The following is a 20,046-nucleotide window of genomic DNA, read 5'->3' on the forward strand; positions in this document are numbered from 1 at the left end:
AAGGATTTGTAAGGTAGGACTGTGAGCAGAGGAAGGAGAGGCCTGTGACCATGATGTAAAGTGAATAAAAATAAATTATTAGAAAATATCATTAGATAACATGCTTTTTATAAATATCAATTATGAAAAATAGAGAATCTTTCATGTTACATGTAAAATTTGTCACTAATCTTTTTAGTGTAAGAAATTGACATCTAATATCAACACTTTAAAAATATTATCATTAATATTATGTCTCAGTCTTGCACTTTAAAAGCATGAAAATTGAAACATTTGTGCTTGAAGTCCATTTTAAAACTAAAATACAAGCCAGAAACTAACTATATCCTATTAAAAGTTTATAGAACGCTAGCATTAAAAACCCAAACAAAAAACCATATTGATTATTCCCCCAAACTGAAATAAGAAACAAAATATTCAATAGAATTTGAGACCAAGAAATGTTTAAAAAATTTATTTGTGCTTTTTGAATAAAGGAGCACCTTTAACAGTAGAAGATACTCCTGTGCTTCGAAGTTTAGCATTTTCACGAATAAAATTGCGTTGAATTGGTGGCATGAATTCATATATCTTGTTAGTAGCATCAATTTTGGCTTTTACATGTACCAGTGACCTTGGTGATGGAGGTAACCCATTTATTTCATACAACCAATATATTTCATCTGTCTGGAAATTAAGAGAGGGAAAGATAACATAAGAAATATCAAGAGACCCAAAATAAATAGGGAAATATATATCATTACTAATAGTATTTATTTTATGTGATATAGAAAAGGCTTGTAGTATTACCAACCTTTTATGTTCAAGACTTGAAAAATAACAAAAAAGTTACAATTAGATTTCATACATTTCAATGATTGCAATAATTTATACAATGATTGAGTCAGTATGTTTGCATATGTTTTAAGGATGCTGTTCAGGACATTTTTCCAAATAAAGCTAATAACAAAAATTTATATTTTACAAAATAAAGACTAAGCTTTGCAGTTTTACCTATGATTAAATTTCCACAAACTAAATATAAATATGAATAATTATATATTTTCAAAACTATTTTGCCAATATAATCTGATATATATTTTCTACCAATCTTTCTTTTAAAATATAATCAAACCCTCAGAGACAGGGGAAGGGAATAGGAGATTTGTGGATGGAGAACTAGGAAGGAGGATAATATTTGAAATATAAATAAATAAAACAACCAATAAAAAATAACTGGCTAATATTAAATTATTGGCTAACATTAAAAAGCATAATTAAAACATTATTCAAAAATAGAATAAATTATTACATCTATTCTTGATTTGTTTAGTATGTCTGTGTGTATCTATGCATCACACACATGCGTGTTCATGTGTGCGCATGTACTGTTGTGTGCATGTGGAAGTGTGGAAGTGTGAGTACAATGTATGAGAATCAGCTTTCTCCTATTACCATGTTGAGCTATAGGAAGGGACTGATTGCAGTTCTCCATCAGTCTTAGTAGTAAGCATGTTTACTCACTAAATCATCTCAATGGACAGGATTATATTAATAGGCCCATATCATTAATACCTTATGGAACTAGTATTGATATTTAAAAAGCCAATTAACGATAGAACTTCTCTGTATTATTTACTAAAAAAGGCATTTTGAATAGATGGCATTCTCATATTTTAATGATGTCACTGTTTTGAAATGAAATCAACCAAAGCTAATGAGATTATGAGATTATGAGATTGCTCATGTGATTAATTTTCAGTTTCTCACTGTGGTGGATGATTTTATTGATTCCTTTTCCTTCTGTAGTTCACATACTGTCTGCCTTCCCTGTACTTATTTCCTGGTATACTATAACAAATAAGACATTTGAATTTAAAGTTTTATTTAAGGATCTGCCTACAATGAAATAAATACAAAAGAGGATTTAGAATGTCCTTATTGTTACATGCTAATGAGATTTCTTTGGAAGTAATATATTAAAGTTTCTATATATTATATATATATATAATATATACTTATATTCAGTTGTCTACAGTTATAAAAAACCTACATGTATAATGACATTTTATTTTGTAAGAAATATTAGTATATATATTATTTTTTATCTAAATATGACAATAAAGCATCATAAGTACCATGTTCCATAATTCTGATAATTATCAAGGTGTTTTGAGTGTGTGTAGTATGTGTTTATGTGGTTATACACATGTATGTACAGGTACCTGTGCATATGCTTGTGTGTGTGTGTGTGTGTGTGTGTGCATGGAAGCCAGAGGTTGGCATCCAATGTCATCTTTGATTGATCCTGTTCCACCTTATTTGTTGAGACAGTATTGCTCACTGAATCTGGAGTTCATTGATTAGACTAGGCAGAATGGCCGTGAAATTCCAGTGATATGGTTGTCTTTTCCCTTTCACAGTGGGGCTACAAGTGTGTGCTACTATGCCTTAATTCTGGACAAACTGGGGATTGGAACTCAGGTCTTCATGCTTGGACAACATATACTTTACCTAGTGAGTCATCTGCCAGCTCCAGTACTCACTGTTTTATAAATAAAGACTTTTTTCATAGTTACTTTGGATAATTATTTAGATTTTCTACTATCCTGGAACAGCATATTTTTCTATAAAATAAATTGAACAAGTAAACCTCCTTCTATCAAAGCTAATGCTTATTGCCTTGTTTCCTAATTGGAAAATAACTAGTTTAATCATTCTAAAGATGAGTTAGTTGAATGAAATTACAACACATGAGAACATGAGTTTTGATGTATGTCTAGGCACGATTTATTAAAACTATTCTTATAAGTCATTTACTTTACTGAGTGAAGTAGAATAAAGATCACATTGTTGTAACTGATTACAACTTGCCTAACTTAAATAATTTAAAATGATAATAGTGCAAATGATAATTTTGATTTAGATCATGAGTTGCATTTTTAAACTGTCTTAAAATGTAACATGAGTGTAAGTATAGATGCTGTTGAGATTAACTGGGATTTGGAGTCAGAATATATGAACTGTAATTTTTTTTAAGATCAGTAATTTGATATCTGCAATGGTACTTATGAATCTCCAGGGTAACTATACTTACCATAACATGTCAATTTCAAAAGTTTATACAGTGCATTATTCTATTTATATAGAGAGTTCTATTTCTAGGACTCACACAATGGTAGAAAAGTACTGAATTTAGTATATTGTCCTCTAAACTCAACACACACACCATGGCATTTGCATGTCTCCTCCCACAAATGAATAAATGTAATATATTAGAAATAGCAAATGTAGTATAAGGCCTCTAACATGAATTTTCATGTTTAGATATTTTGTTATACATTTTTTAGAAAGTCATCATTGGAGGAAAATACAGTCTTCACAAAACTGTATATACTATATTTATAATTTTTGTTAATTCTACACATATTTCTCAAGATTGAAAATAGAGATTCACTAAATGAATGTTTTAAGCTGGGTTTCCAGGTATTTATATATCTACAAACAGGATAACAAATAACCTGAAAGTACATATTCTATTTCTGCACATATTTGGAGTTATACATAGTAAAAATTAAATCAACAAACTAATATTTTCCTTTTCTTCTTTTCTTTTTAAAATTTAGTCTTACACTGCTGCCCAGGCTAGCTTTTGCTTTCTGAATGTTGAGATTACAGATACATCACAGAACTTCTGGCAAAATAAAAAAAACAACTTTAAAATGTTTCAATGTCAATTTGTCTCCCAAATAAGATTTTGTTAATATATCAATAAGAAATATATAACAAGGCAAAAGAGGCTTCTGATGTCCTCAGCTCTGTAAAATCCTCGAACAATGAAAAAGAACAATAACTAAATTATCATTTTTTTGTTTTTTTTTTAAATTTTTTATTAGATATTTTATTTATACTTCAGATGGCATCCCCTATCCCCATTCCCCCCACCCCCCTTAGGAAACCCCTTCCCATGCTCCCTTTTCCTTTTTGCATTTATACATTTTTTAAAATAATGTTAATTATAGGCTTTATAAGTTTGGAATTGTTCAATCAGAGGTGTAACCCACTGACCGACCTAGATATAACAACTATCTTTGACTGGTGGAGATACATGAATATCTGCCTCCCTGTCCCCCCCTTCTTTCTCTCTTTCATCACCTAGCTTCTCCTCTCCATCTTCTTCTCCTCTTCTTACTCATTTTCTTCCTCTCAGTACTCCTCCTACCTTATCTCCTCCTACATATCACCCTTCCTGTTAAAATGAAACTTTTCTCTCAAAATACAATTAGAGCATAATTATGCCAATTTGTACCAGTGAGGTACAGGATAGTCCTAATACCCAGTCCGTCCTTTTGTTGACTAACCAGCTCCTCTGTCATCTATTCTAACTAAAACATTTAGTTCTGAACCTGGCTTTAGGATGAATGTCAGCTGACGACCATACACTCAAATCTAGTCGACTGATTATATCTGCCTAGACAGAGTAATCAGCCCTTAATAATTCTGCAGCACTAAGGTCTGTCAGATGATCCTGGGCCAGAAGGCAGAAGAACAGATGCTCCAACGATTTGAAGTAGAGGGAGTGTCCAGGTGTTCAGAGGTCTCTATAAATTGGCTAAGTTTTAGAAACTATGATTTGTGCTTCCCACAATTATAGTTAACTCAGTCATTCTGGATTTCTGATGGGGTTGAAAACATATAGCTATTGACCTTAAGAGAAAAGATTTAAATTTTCATTTTTAATATTCATTAATATAATGACAATTTTTCCACTAGTGGCAGTTCTTAATTGTTGTTTGGTTTAAAAGTCTTTGGCAGTAGGAGCTGTAAGGCTGTAGTATGACAACCCAAATTTTGTGTTTATACTACTACTGAAAGTAAACTTTAGTAATAGTATAAGTTCAAATAATTTAGAAGTAGTATTTAGCCCAAAATTTCTCACTTTAAAGTATGTACAAAATTCTATAAAGACACTTCTCTTAGTAGGTAAATTTTCAAAACTGTATTTACTTTAACTATTAATAAAACAATAACTTTATCAGTCTTAATATAGAAATGGCCTAACTTACAATACATTGTTTTAATTAAAAAATGTTTACTTTCTATTTAACTTTGACATTTTGACAATATGATTTAATTAACATTTTCACAAGCTTTACTATAAACCTATATAAAGTTTTTGAGCAAGAACACTTTTTTAAAGAAAGCGTTGTGATTATGCAAATCATTTATATATTTATGCTCTTCCACATATTTAAAACATAGAATGTAAGTAATTCCTTAATTTCTTTTAGTTTTAACAAAGTATTTTGTTATATTCCATACTTGAGTTATTGGCTTTAAAAATTAAAAGCTGTGTGTTCTAAAACTTACCTGTATTACAAGTGTTGCTTGATATTTCTTACTGTACATTCGTGGTTTAAATCCTACAACGATGAGAATTCCTTTTGTGTAAAATGGAGGGAGTTCTCCAGAATTAGGTTTTACAAAAAACTCTCGATCACTTCCTGGCAGAAAATGGGCCACAAATGGCTCATAAAACCTAGAAAAAATAATGAATATAATCTATCAAATTGGTCATGTCAGTGAATTTGTAAGAAAAAGATGACTATAACATAAATCCTGCTTCAATAATCCTATAATTCAAAAGTAATACTGAATGTTTACAAAAATATGTGAGGTGGCATTTTAAAAATTATCAAATAGTGTATGTCCTAACTTTTTTTCCTGTTGCTTTGATGAAACATCATGACCAAAATAACTTAGAAAGGACAGGATTATTTGGCACACACATTGCAATCATTGCCCATTGTTGAGGCAAGTCAGGACAGGATCTTAATTAGGAGCAGAGATGGGAGCCAGAGGTACCCTACTTACTGGCTTGCTTCCCGTGTTCATACTAAGCTTGCTTATTGAATCCGGAGCCACCTACACAGTGATCCTACTGTTTGTTCATTCAGAGTGCTGAGAATAAAATAATGTGATGCTGTGCAAAGTTTATGCAGTTTTAGGAATCAAACTTAGAGTTTCCTGTGTGCTAGGCAAGCTTTCTGTCAACTGAGAGCTATACTCCCATCCTACAGACTTTTTTACAAAAGTGACAAACTAAAAATAAGTAAGAAAATGAAGTAGATAAACACTATAACAGATGTCTCAGAAACTATTAAAAATACAATAGACTATTACATGTAATTATATTTAAGAAGAGTTGAAAATTAAGGAGAAAATCCACAAAATCCTAGAAAAATAAAACTTATTAATAGACTGCTTCAATATGTCAGTAGAAATGATTTTCATAGTGATTTAAAACTTTCCTGTGAAGAAAATTCCACTATCACATATCATGTTAGATGAATGCTACCTGTCAAAGAAGAGCTAGTATCAGCAGTATTATTCCTTTTTAAAACTCACCACCAAGTAATCATACACTATGTTACATCTCCAAAAAAATATAGAAGAAATATATAAGAACAAATAAATATAAAGACAAATTTCATTCAGAGTTATCATAAAAAATGTAAGTTAGGGTAAATATAAATGAAAAAAACACATGAAAAACATTAAATTATAAGTTAGCTTGTTGAAAAGTTCAACGAAGTCAACAGAAGTATAGTCAGATTACCTTAAAAAGAAAGATGTTTAAACTAACCAAATTGAAAGGTAGACTATAAGAGAAACTTTACAAATAAAAATTTTCATCAGAAATTAGTTAGAATAATGATAAGCCCAGACTAAGAGATAACAGGAGAAAGGGACAAGTATCCAGAAATACATAATCTCTACAACAGATAAATTGAAAATCTAACCAGACTATTACTACTAATGAGATTATATCCATCAGATTGGTTCACTAATGTATGTGATCAGCATTTAAAAATAGATTTTTATTACATTTTATTTTGTGTATATCTGTGTGCATGTTACTTCTTTTTCATAGGAATCTATGAAGTCATCCTAGTGATGACTCCTAGTGGCGGGAGATACGAAGTTTCAAATGGCCATCTGTTGTAACCAGGTAAGGTTTCCATTTCAAAAAGAAGAAAATTTTTTAGTAGTTTTCTAAGCGATTTAGTACTTAAATTATTTCTGAAATATTCAACATGTATATTATGCTACTACAATTTGGAATTGCCCAAATCAGAGGTTTGTAGGACATAAGAGAGAAATAAGGACATAAAAAAGTATTTCTCTGTTGGGATGTGGTTAGAAAGTAGTTGGGAAGAACTGAGGCATGTTAATTAAAGAGGCACCCTACTTACTAAGGACTGCCAAGTCTGGTAACTTATAATTCAATATAAAATATTGAAAAAATATAAATATATGTGTGTTTTATGCATGTGTAGGTACATATTTATGTAAATTAGATAGTGATACAAATTTTTAGTGCCATTAGCATTGAACAATCTTAGATAATATAAATAGGTAACAGGTATGTAATACTTATTTAGTATTGCTGTTAATGTAGTTTTAGGGAAAACAGACTAAAGAGACTACATTGAACAAGAATAAATCATTTAAGTACATTCATATTCTATATTTGATATAGTGTTACTATTTATTAGAAATAAATTCTTTTCCATTCTTTTCTTTCACAATAAACATACTAGATAACTGTATGTAGGGAAATATGTTTTCCCCTATATTTCTTATAGGAATGCAGAAGCCCATTCTAGGCAAACAATAATTGTATTCAGAAAACTTGAAATAGTTTCTCAGATAAATAATGATACTAAAGCAGAGAGATCTATAAGATTTTCCAGGGGGGAAATTGCCATCAAATTGTAGAGGTATTTACAGATATTAAAAATATGTTTCACTCCCCATCTGGAGCATTTGAAAGCAATTCATCTGGGTCAGTAAGAAACCATTGATAAAACTGCTTACAAAACCATTTCATCAGATTTTCCTCATGTGTCAGCATTTTCTAAGTGTCTCACTATGTATCCCAGGCTGGCTATGCATTCTCTAGGTACTTTTTCAAGATGGCCTCAAAGAGAATGAAGTCTCTACTTTAGAAACTACAATCATGAGATTTTAGATTTCTTTGTGATTCTATATAGTTTACTCAGTAAGAAAGTTCAAGAGCTTATTTCCTTTCCACAGTTTGAATAAATTTGTCAAGTACTATTTGTTGTACTAGAACTTCTGATAAACACGTTTATCCTACAAAAATGCTTACTGAAATCCACTGAAGCAAATCTATTCATATTTCTCTTTTTTCCCTAAGAATTCTCTTAAATACAATGCAATATTTTACCATAGATAAAGTGATAAACGCATTCTGATTCTGAACAAAATGTTTAAAATGCTGTCAGTAATATTAAAATCCTACTCAGAATTATTTGATTATAATTAAGTAGATAGTTTTCCTTTTGGTGTCTTTCAATATGGGTTTTGAAGGAAACCATATTGCTACTACCTCTTTCCTTATTATTAAAAGAATTCACAAAAATCGTGGTAGAGAAGGAATCATCTGCCCTTTATTACATGGTAGGAGTCAGAAAAGTAGAAGAAAAAAACTTTCCAAGACATTTTAAAAATTAAGATACCAACAGAAACAGACTGAATGGCAACTTAAGGAAGTAGCCTCATTCTTCTCAAAAGGCCTGGTGAAAGGAAAAACATTACTCTTTAAATGGAACCAAGAAAGTGAGAATTGAACTAATTTCTTTCTTTGAGAAGACAAACTATGCATCGAATCTTGACCCCTTTTCATAGAAAATAGTATGTTAAAATATACATATCTTTAAAATATTAAAATTGTATAGTTGACTAAATTTAGGACTTTTCTCAAAACAATGTGAGAAGAAATAATAATGCATTTCATGTAAACTGGATATTCACTAGAGAGTAATATGCTCTTGCTCCCTCTTTGTGACAATAAATACAATTCTTGGTTTCTATCTCCAATGCATTAAGTAAAAAACGTTTCTAATTAAATTGAGACAAAGTAGGTTAATGAAAATAAACTAATCCTGATGAGATATTCATCTAGAGTTTTCTTTTGTGTCATACAAAATTCTGAGGTTTCTTTTAATTGTCTCTTTAACTAATGACAGCATTATTTAATTGCATCTATTAACAATCATAAGTGAACTAATGAGGGATCTTGTGTTATCTTCTACTCAAATTATTTAGCTCATATTTTTTTTGTTAGAATGAGTGCAAAGGATATTACAGAGTGGTTAATTATAACTATATTATAGAGATGGCAAAGTGCCTCAGTGCCTAAGGTTGCTTGTCACCAAAGCTTGACAGCCTGTATTTAATTCTTAGAACTCACATGATGGGAAGGAAAAAATAAGCTAGTTGTCTTTTGAGCTCCACAGTATATACTCTGTGACATATAAGCATGCACACACACAAACACAAATACATATACATGATAAATATGTGTAAAAATTTAAGGGATAACAACCTGATTATTAGAAACTCTGAATTATTTCCAAACAACTAAAATAAAGAAAAGATAGTTGAACATTCCTAGAAGTTGTAACATAAGTTCTCATTCTTATATTTAGAAAGAACCTATATTTCATCTCTACAGAACTTACACATGGAACTTGTGATATAGATCATTTAAAGCATTTTAATACTGCAAAAGATAGTCAAGAGTCCATTTGCTACATAGGTCATTTAGTTATGGAGGAATATGAAAAGTTATTTCTTTGTAGCCCATCATACAGCTTTCTTAGTAAACAAAATATGTTATTAATATAAGCAACCTACCCCCAAAATACGATATGATTATATTTTTTTCCTGATGGCAGAGGAACTATATTAAACCTTATAAAAATATGCATGTTAAACATGCTAGTAAGTAAGAAATGTTTAAATTACTGGAATAGTAGATTTCTAATCATGGCCATCACTATTTTAACTAGATAGTTAATTTACTGAATATTTCATAATGAGTCAAAGTCTAAATATATTGATGTAATAGTTTTATGTATTATAGAAGCATACACTTCTGTAAGTACTGTATATGTATTTGTGTTTGTGTGTGTGCATGCTTATATGTCACAGAGTATATACTGTGGAGCTCAAAAGACAACTAGCTTATTTTTACATCATTTTTAAAAATTATATTACTCATGTTCCAATGTTTTTTAAAGTGTTGGAGAAGAAGTGCAAAGTAGATCAAAGCAGAACAACACAGAGACATGAAAATGCCATAATGAATCCCATTATACTGGATGGTAACTTAAAAAATAAGTCTAGCATAATACTTCATATCTGTATTTTCAACAATCAAGATGCTGACAAAGGCAGATGACTGAAGCTCAAGGTTGTCATAGTCTTCACATAGCAAGTTCTAAGCCAGCTAGAACTTCATAGCAAGTCTCCATTTCAAAAAACCCCAAATAAGCAAATAGAGTTTAAAAACAATCATGTTAGCATTGTTTTGGGGACCAAAAGTAAGATGAAACTATTTCTGAATAATACAGTAGTTAAAAAAGGTGTTATGAAATTCCAAAATAAAAATGGCAAATAATTATATCAGCTAGTATTCTTTAGAAATCTAATAAGTACACCTTGTTTATTTTTTGCCTCCCAGGGTATTTCAAGGTAAATTCATGTTTAATAACTACCATGGAAATAGCTGATTTTCTTTTGACTTATCCAGGAAACCAAAGTACTTGGAGATCTTTCTCCTTACAGAGGATATTTAGTAAACATCCTTAAAATGCCAGACACTGAATAAGAACTTCTCATTGCTTTTGCTCATGGAATTTGGCTTTACAGTAACAACATATAACAGACATTGCATGGCACGATACTTCACAATCAGTTTTCTGAAAGCTAAAGTGGGAGAAAACATCTTTCAAGAGACTAGAGAAAAAATGAAATGTTGCTCTTAGGGGAACACATCAAATAGCAATTTCCTTTTCAGAAACCACTAAAACTAGATAGTAGTGCAGAAAGAAAAAGACCTCTGAACCATGAATTCTATATTCAGCAAATTTATCCTTTGTTATTGATGGAAAAATAAAAATAAAACTCATATCAAGCAAAGTTATGACAATATTTCACCAGCAGGGTTATCATTAAAGAACTGCTAAGGAATACTCTTTGGACAAAAATAAGGAAGATAAAAGTGGCTAATAACATCATGAAGAAATACAAGCTAAAGAATGGAGAGTAGTTAAGGCTAGGAATAACAGACTACCATCTTTATAAGTCCTTTAAAGTTTCTTTGAAATTTATATATTTTCAGGATAAATAAAGAGGAAGAAAAATACAGGAGAAACAGAAATGAAATAAAAAGATAGATCTTCAACTGTACCTAATAAAGTCAAGACTTCTGTCAGTTTACAGAACTGAATGTGGGTATAGCTTAGTGGTACAGGACTTGCAAAGAATTGCAAAGCCCTGAAATCAATAAAAGAAGAACCAATGAAAAGCAAGTTAGTAAGAAAAGTGAAAAGAGTAAGTACTATCATCAACTAATGGGATCTAATAGATACTCGTAGACCTCCAGGTTCTTCTATTTTATTGATTTTTATTTTGTAATGAATAAAAAAACCCTACAAGTAAAAAAAAACATGAAAATTGAATTTATAAAGGAGTTTTTCAGATTTCACAGGAATCAAACAAAAAATCCTTAAATAGCCTTGAAATTCTTCATCTTATTTACCTTAAATTTCAATTTACATTTCAACAGTAATTATATACATAAGACCAGTTACATAAATCTTCTTGATAGTTAATACCTTGTCTGACTTGTCAGTCGAAATTCCGTTTCAGATGTCTTGAATAATCCTATTCCTTGGATGTTAATGACATCCTCCACTTCAGGCTCAGTAGCAATCAATGTTATAGGAAACTTCCAGATTCCATCTGTTATGCACTCAACTTTCAACGTGATATGAGCCCTTGAATACAATGTTTTTAGAAAATATACAACAGGAAAAAAAGGAAGGAGATTAAATACATCAATTAAATATCTAAAGTTAAAATGAAATTATCTCTATGGCTCAGCAATAAGGGGGGAGCTTTTATTTTTTAAAAATCTAGACTATTATTTGTATTTTTGGAATACTTTTGTATTTAAGAATTTATAATTTCATGATATTATTTGAGATAATTATTTTATGGGTCTTCTTATGTACTCTGTAGTTAGCTCTGAAAATATAAAATTGTTGCAAAATTGACTGTACATTTTTGGTAACCAACATAAGCTATCAGCGTACTTTTAAGTTATAGGTATATTCTGGTAATTGGGTTCAATGAACTATTGTTTTTTTCTTCATTAGAATTCTTTTCATAGCGTACTAGCTAGAGATGATATGCTTCCAAATGTTTTTGCATAGAATCAAAGAAATAATGTAAACCAAATATTGACAAGGAGAAAAAATACCACATTGATTTAAAAGAGTAACAATACTTAGAATATATTTAGAAGAGAAGGGAATTATGTTTACCTGAATGGTTTCCTTGGTGTAAATATCACATTGAAAATCAATGAAATTATTTCACTTTTTACGTCAAAATGTTTTCTGAATAAATATAAAGTTACAGAGGAGTCCAGGACAGACTTCTCTTCTTCAGATTCAAACTCTATTTCATACTCAAATTCACGTCTTTTAGGAGTTACTGGGAAAATGATAATAAAAGTATGTATCAGTTTAGCTCATTATACATAAACAGAACAACAATTTATGTGTCAACATCATTTCTGAACATATTTTTACACGAAGAGTAAAAGGAAATTTTATCTACCATTATTTTCATAAAGTTTATCAGTATTATATACAAGGTATATAATACTATTAATAATTTTATTAAAGTAATATACATGAATAAATGTTAAAATATAAAATATAATTTTCAACATCTTTAATTATTTACATCAAACTTATAGAATAAGAAAACCAAACAAAAATTGATATCCAATATTAACTAAGAAAAAGTAATACATTAACATGTGGGATACTGGATAAATATATTCAAGATTTAACTTTTAATTAAGCTTACACAAAACTGAAACAAAATGTAAAATGATTAAGAGAATTTTCAATATTTATTATACTTTGCTGAAGAAAAATTTTAAGTTTTAATATTGAAATGGTTTAAATGCTTGGTAGTCCTCAACCCCACCTGCAGCCACAAATCTGCACTCCCCACCCCACCACACAACGGTGCCTGCCTCCCAGGAGGCCTTATTTAACCTGGGACACAGCTCTATTTGCTTCCCAGAAGGTATGCACTAACTTGGTTCACTCAGCTCCACCTGCCTCCAATAAACCTGCTCCAACCCAGGACATCCAGTACAGTTAACACCAGAGACAACCAGAAGTCAAAAGGCAAGCTCAAGAACATAAGCAACAGAAGCCAAAACAATGTAGTGCCATCAGAACCCAGCTTTCCTACTACAGCAAGCTCTGGCTGTCCTAACATACCTGAAGAGCAAAACTATGACATTAAATCTCATCTCATCCCCCTTAAAGGGGATATAAAAATTCCCTTAACTAAATACAGGAAAAGACAGTTAAACAGGTAGAAGCCCTTAAAGAGGAAACAAATCCCTTAAGGAAATATCTGAAAATGCAATCAAACAGGTGAAGGAAATGAACAAAATGCTCAAAGATCTAAAAATAAAATAGAAGATGGAAAACTTAGGAAAGAAAACAGGAACTACAGGCATAAGCACACTAATGGAATACAAGGGATGGAAGAATTTCAGGTGTAGAGGATACAATAGAAAAAAAATTGATCTATCAGTCAAAAAAAAATGTCAAATGTCAAATCAACCAAAAATTTTGGGACACTATGAAAAGTCCAAAAAAAAAAAAACAACCAACAACAACAACAACAGAAGAAGCTGAATATTCCCAGTACAAAGAACCAGAAAATATCTTCAACAAAATCATACAAGAAAACTTTCCCAAACTAAAGAAAGAGATGGCTAAAAATGTACAAGCTTACAGAACACCAAAGTGATTGGGCCAGAAAACAAAATCCACATAATAATCAAAACACTAAATGAACAGAGAAAAGAAAGAATATTAAAAGATGCAAGGGAAAGGAACAAGTAACATATAAAGGCAGGTCTATTAGAATTACAGAGAAAGCTAGAACACACTGAACAGATGTCTTGTAGACCCTAAGAGACCACAGATGCCAGCCCCAGACTATACAGAGCAAAAGTCTCAATCACCATAGATAGAGAAACCAGGATACTCCATGGCAAAACCAAATTTAAACAATATCTTTCTACTAATCCAGCCCTAAAGAAGATAGTAAAAAGGAAACTAGAAGAGAATAACACATATACACAGTAACAGCTCCAACTTCAAAATAACAGCAATAAACAATCACTGGACATTAATATCTCTCAATATCGATGAACTCAACTCACCAATAAAAATACACAGGCTAACAGACTGGATACATAAACAGGATCCATAATTTTGCTGCATACAAGAAACATACTTAAGGAACAAAGATAGATACTACCTCAAAATACAGGGCTGGAAAATGGTTTTCTAAGCAAATGGACCCAAGAAACAAGCTGGGGTGCCCATTCTAATATCTAATAAAATATACTTTCAGTAAAAATCCACCAAAATGACTTCTCAGTTCTGAACAACTATGCCACAAATGCAAGGGCGCCCACATTTGCAAGAGAAACTTTACTAAATTTCAAATCGCACATTGAACCCCATACAATAATAGTAGAGTGTTTTAACAGCATACTGTCACCAATGGACAGGTCATTGGAACAGAATTTAAAAAGAGAAAAAATGAAACTAAAAGATTCAATGAACCAAATGGATTTAAAATATGTCTACATAATCTTTCACCCCCAAACAAAAGAATGTACCTTCTACTCATCAATTCACAGAACCGTCTCCAAAATTGACCATAAAACTGGGCACAAAGTAAGCCTTAACAGATACAAGAAGATTTAAATAACCCTTGAATTCTATAAGATCACCATGGATTAAGGAGGTACTTCAACAACAGAAAAAATAGAAAGCTCATATTCTCCTGGAAATTGGACAACTTTTACTCAACTGATTACTTGTTCATGGAAGAAATAAAAAGAAATTAAAGACATTCTAGAATTCAATGAAAATGAAATCAAAACATACTCAAATTTGTGGGGCACAATGAAGATAGTGATAAGAGGAAAATTCATAGCACTAAATGCCTCCATAAAGAACTGTGAAAGGTCTCATACTAGTGACTTAACACCATACTTGAAATTTCTAGAACAAATAGAGGGAAGCACATACAAGAGTAGACTGCTAAAGAGTCAAACTCAACAAGACAAACTCTTAGCCAAACTAATTAAAAGGCACAGAGACAGCATGCAAATTAACAAAATCAGAAATGAAAAGGGAGACTTAACTACAGACACTGAGAAAGTTAAAAAAAATCATTAGATCTCACTTTAAATGCCTAAATTCCATGCAACTGGAAAAATCTAAAAGAAATGGATAGTTTTCTAGACAGATACCAATTACCAAAGTTAAATTAAAATCAGGTAAACTATCTGGACAGTCACATAACCCCTAAAAAATATAAGCAGTCATTAAAAGTCTCCCAACCAAAAGAAAAAAAAGCCTATGGCTAGATGGCTTTACTGCAGAATTTGACCAGATCTTCAAAGAAGAGCTAATACCAATACTCTTCAAACAATTCCACACAACAGAAACAGTAGAAATACTGCCTAATTCATTCTATGAAGCCACAGTTACTCTGAGGTACTCTGATAACTAAACCATACAAGGAACCAACAAAGAAAGAGACCTTCAGACCAATTTTGCTTATGAACATTGACACAAAAATACTCAATAAAATTCTCGAAAACAGAATCCAATAATCACATCAAAGACATCATTTATCATGATCAAGTAGATTACATTTCAGGGATACTGGGATGGTTCAATATACGAAAATCAATCAATGTAATCCATTAAACAAAAAAAAAACTGAAAGAAAAAAGTCACGTGATCAAAAATTCACATGATCATCTCATGAGATGCTGAAAAGCCTTTGACAAAATCCAATACCCCTTCATGTTAAAAGTCTTGAAGAGACCTGAGATTCAAGGATTCTAAATATCTAAAGATTCAATTATCTAAATATGATTAAAGCAATATTCAGCAAGCCAATACCCAACATCAAATTAAATGAGAGAAACTTGAAGCAATTCTACTAATATCAGAAACAGAGTGAGGCTGCTTAATTTCTCCCTATCTATTCAATATCCACAAGACTATCCACAAGACCTATGACTACTTATTCCTATCCAGGCTGGTAAATTTCCACCAAAACTGCATGTTTACAATATCTTATAGCTATCTGGTTTAAGTCATAGACCTTAGTTAGCCTTAGTCAAAACTGTCCTGAATAATATAAGAATTTCTCTGAGTCACCCTCTCTGACCTTAAGTTGTACTACACAGGAATAGTGATTTAAAATGGTATGGTATTAACAACAGACAAATTGCTCAATGGAGTTGAAGACCCAGAAATAAAGGCAAAACCTTACAGTGGCAAGAAAAAAGCATCTTCATCAAATGGTGCTGGTTTAGGTGGATGTCTGCATGTAGAAAAAGGCAAACATATCCATATCTATTACCCTGAACACAAGTCAAGTCTAAGTGGATCACAGACATAAATATAAAGCTGGATACAATAAATTTCATAGAAAGTGGGAAATAGGCTTGACCACATTGGTACAGGCGACAATTTTTTGGAGCAGAACACCAATGACTCAAGTTCTAAGATCAACACTTGATAAATGGGACCTCATGAAACTAAAAAGCTTATGTAAGGAAAAGGACAAATGACAGCCAACAGATTTACAAAATATCTTTGGTAACCCTGCATCTGTCAGAGTGCTAATATCCAAAATATATAAACAGCTCAGCAAAAATCTATTCTACCAACCAAAATAATTTAATTAAAAATGGAATACAGAGCTAAATAGAATCTCCAGAAACACTTATAGAAATTAAACAAGAAGGAAGGCTCAAGTGAGGATGTTGAATCACACTTATACGTGGGAACAAAATAGTCATAGGAGGCAGAGGATGGGATAGAAGTGGGTGAGAGGGGAGGAGTGGCAAGTGTGGGGCGAGACAAGATACAAATCCAGAAAGCTAGGAGAATAAATGGAAATCTGCATATGTCGGGGTAGGGGGTTATCTTTTGGAAGTCCCAGAGACTTAAGATGGGGGACACAGGCTCCAGGAGTCAAAGAGGGTCACCTTAACCAAGGTGTCTAACAGTAGGGACATGGAATCTGAAGAGGTCACCTCCTGTAGCCAAGCAGGACACCAAGTGGAGGGACAAGAACACCAACCCACCCACAAAATTTTGACCATATTTTTTTTGTCTAATAGAAAGGCAGGGACAGAGATGGCACACAGAGAGGAGGAATAGCCAAGCAATAACTGGCTCACTTGAGACCCATTGCATAGACAAGCACCAGTCTCTGGCAGTATTAATGATACTCTGTTATGCTTGCAGACAGGAGTCTAGCATAACTGTCTTGAGAGGCTCCACCCTTCATCTGACTGAAACAGATGCAGATACTCATAGCCACATATTGGATGGAGGTTGAGGACTCTTATGCAAGAGATGGGGGAAGGATTGAGAGGCCTGAAGGGGATGGAAACCCCACAGGATACCCCATAGAGAAAACTAACCTGGATCTATGGGAGTTTGCAGAAAGTGAGCCACTAACTAAAGTTCTGCTTCTGTACCCTGTAGGGCACTGTACATGTACATGGTGGACATAAATCCATGTGTGCAAAACACTCATATACATAAAATTTAAGAAGTGTTTTGAAAGAAACAAAAGATACACAAGTCTTATGTAGTTATGCAGTAAAACCAGTCTCAGATTAATTGCCCCAGTTGGAAAGTCATTAAACTAATTTTCAAAGAAGCATAAACAATGCATGGCCAAGATGAAGAGTAAACTGTGAGGTATAAAATCTGCATTACAAAATATAGTACAGAATTCTAAGTATTTGATAGGCAGATAATACCAACTGTTTAAATAATATAGGTGAGTTAAACATCACTGTGTATAACTTACGCATATATGGAAGTACTATAATGAGAATTAATATTTTTATATTAATATAAACTAATAAAAATTAAATATTTGAGACTACTTAACTACTTAATCAGTGCATAAGTCAAATATTGAAATGTATTTTTAATCCCTTGGTCACAGAAGTCTTGTTAATTAGAAACTGAGCATAATTTCTGGCAGACAAGTTGCATTACATATGAATGATAAAAATGTAAAAATAATTTAAAGGTGTGTATAAGGTGTCAGTGGAGACATCAGAGTGTTCCTTGAATTTTCATGTAATAATGATTTATTGCTTGATTAGGCTCAGTGGGGATAAAACATATCATGAGGAAGGGAAAACGGGGAGTTCTCCCATCAAGTTTACATAGATGTGCATATTAAGTCAAATGAATTTAAAATGTTAGAACAAAAACTACATTCAGTTATTGTTTACTGCAATCATGATATGCATTCAGAGAATCAAACAAATTGTCTGATTATTAAGTCTGAGTAGAAGAAAGAAATTTGAGCAGAGAAATGTCCATTCACTATCTTAATTTTTGAATCCAAGATTGAGGCTTTGTTCTCCTCTCTCATGTGTAGATTATACATTTAGGGAGTCTACAAATGCTAATGTGCTACCAATGCACTCAGTTATTGTGGAAGGCACTATGAAACCCTAATGAGTTCATGGACTCAACTCACTGTCCAATTCATCTTTATAGTTACAGTATACATTTGGATTTCCATCTATGTCTTAGTATTGGGAATAATGTTTTACTGAACATGGATATAGAGATTCTTATTTTAATTGTTTTAGAACTGCATTCAGTGGAATTGTAGAACAAAAGGCCAGCCTTGTTTCAAATTTTATGAGGTTACTCCATCCTAATATTTAGAATGGCTGATTTATTTTTGTTTTTCTATCAAGAGTATGAAAGGTTTAAAGTTTCTGCATATTCTCACTTCTTAAAATAATGTTCAGGGAGCTGAGTGTGATGCTATACCTTTCTGAGATTTGGCCAGTACTTCCCTTATAATCACTTGTTGGGAGCCAACTCCTAGCAGAAAGTGGCTATCATTCTTGCAGCCATCTTGAGCCATATACCCTGACAAGAGACCTGTTTACAATAGCCTACAACAGCTGAGCACACTCTGATAAACATCTTGTTTATCCCACATATCTTGTTTTATTGTTTAGTGCCCCCAGCTGCGAGGGGCACATGGTAAAGTGTCTTCAGCTGTGTTCCCCTGCTTGTCCAGAGCTTCAAGGCACGTGGTAAAGCGTATAAATACCCAGGATTTCCTTTTAGTAAAGAAGACTTGATCAGACCTTCTGTCTACCCCTTCATCCCCACTTTCTCTCTTGCTAGACCCTGTTGATTGACCCGCGGACCAGAGCACTTGGCACCCAAATGTGGGACAGTGTGGAGCAGCATGGGCAGGGACAATAAGTAGCAGTGGATACATTTTTATATGGTATTAACTATTTTGGTATCTTTTCTGGAGAAAAGTTTACTCATATTCTTTAGCCTATTTTTCAATTAGGTTATTAAATACTTTGAATAGATTTAGGCATTCCTTTTATATTTTGGAGCTTAATCCCTCATCATATATATAGTTTGTTCATAGCCTTCATTTTCTACCTGTTGATTATGTATTTTTGCTATGATTACAATTTGTCATAGGAGGTTAGGTGTGAAATCATTTTGGCTTCAGATTTTGGATTTTGAAATCTAGAATGCTTAATTTAAAACACATGCCAATTATCTTAATTTGTATAGAAAATATGAATCACAAATAAAATATGTGGAGTACAATTTATCATTTAAAATTAATTTAAGTATTACATTTAATTCATATAATTTTTCTATTTTTTTAAAGTAAGAAACACTCATACAAATTTGTTTATAAATGTAATATGGCTTCAGTAACAATTCTTGAATCCAGTAGGGACTCAATGTTGAGCTCAATGGCAAAGTATTTGCATATTATGTATGAAATTCTAGGCTAAATGTTCAAAACCAT

General features: G+C 32.0%; 1 protein-coding gene across 2 annotated transcripts in view; it reads right to left on the minus strand.

Annotated features, from left to right (window-relative positions):
- Positions 1 to 439: 439 nt before the first annotated feature.
- Cfap47 (cilia and flagella associated protein 47) overlaps positions 440 to 20,046 on the minus strand; it is a 220,494-nt gene continuing 200,887 nt past the window's right edge. For both annotated transcript variants that reach the window (XM_034485406.2, XM_076919144.1), the window contains 4 exons: positions 12,402 to 12,573; positions 11,691 to 11,852; positions 5,350 to 5,518; positions 440 to 666 (listed from right to left, as the gene is read on the minus strand). In XM_034485406.2, the coding sequence (XP_034341297.1) occupies positions 454 to 666; positions 5,350 to 5,518; positions 11,691 to 11,852; positions 12,402 to 12,573 (716 nt within the window). In that variant the 3' untranslated portion in view covers positions 440 to 453. The remainder of the gene's footprint in view (positions 667 to 5,349; positions 5,519 to 11,690; positions 11,853 to 12,401; positions 12,574 to 20,046) is intronic.

Source organism: Arvicanthis niloticus, chromosome X (genome assembly GCF_011762505.2).
Source record: "Arvicanthis niloticus isolate mArvNil1 chromosome X, mArvNil1.pat.X, whole genome shotgun sequence".
Lineage (NCBI taxonomy): Eukaryota > Metazoa > Chordata > Mammalia > Rodentia > Muridae > Arvicanthis > Arvicanthis niloticus.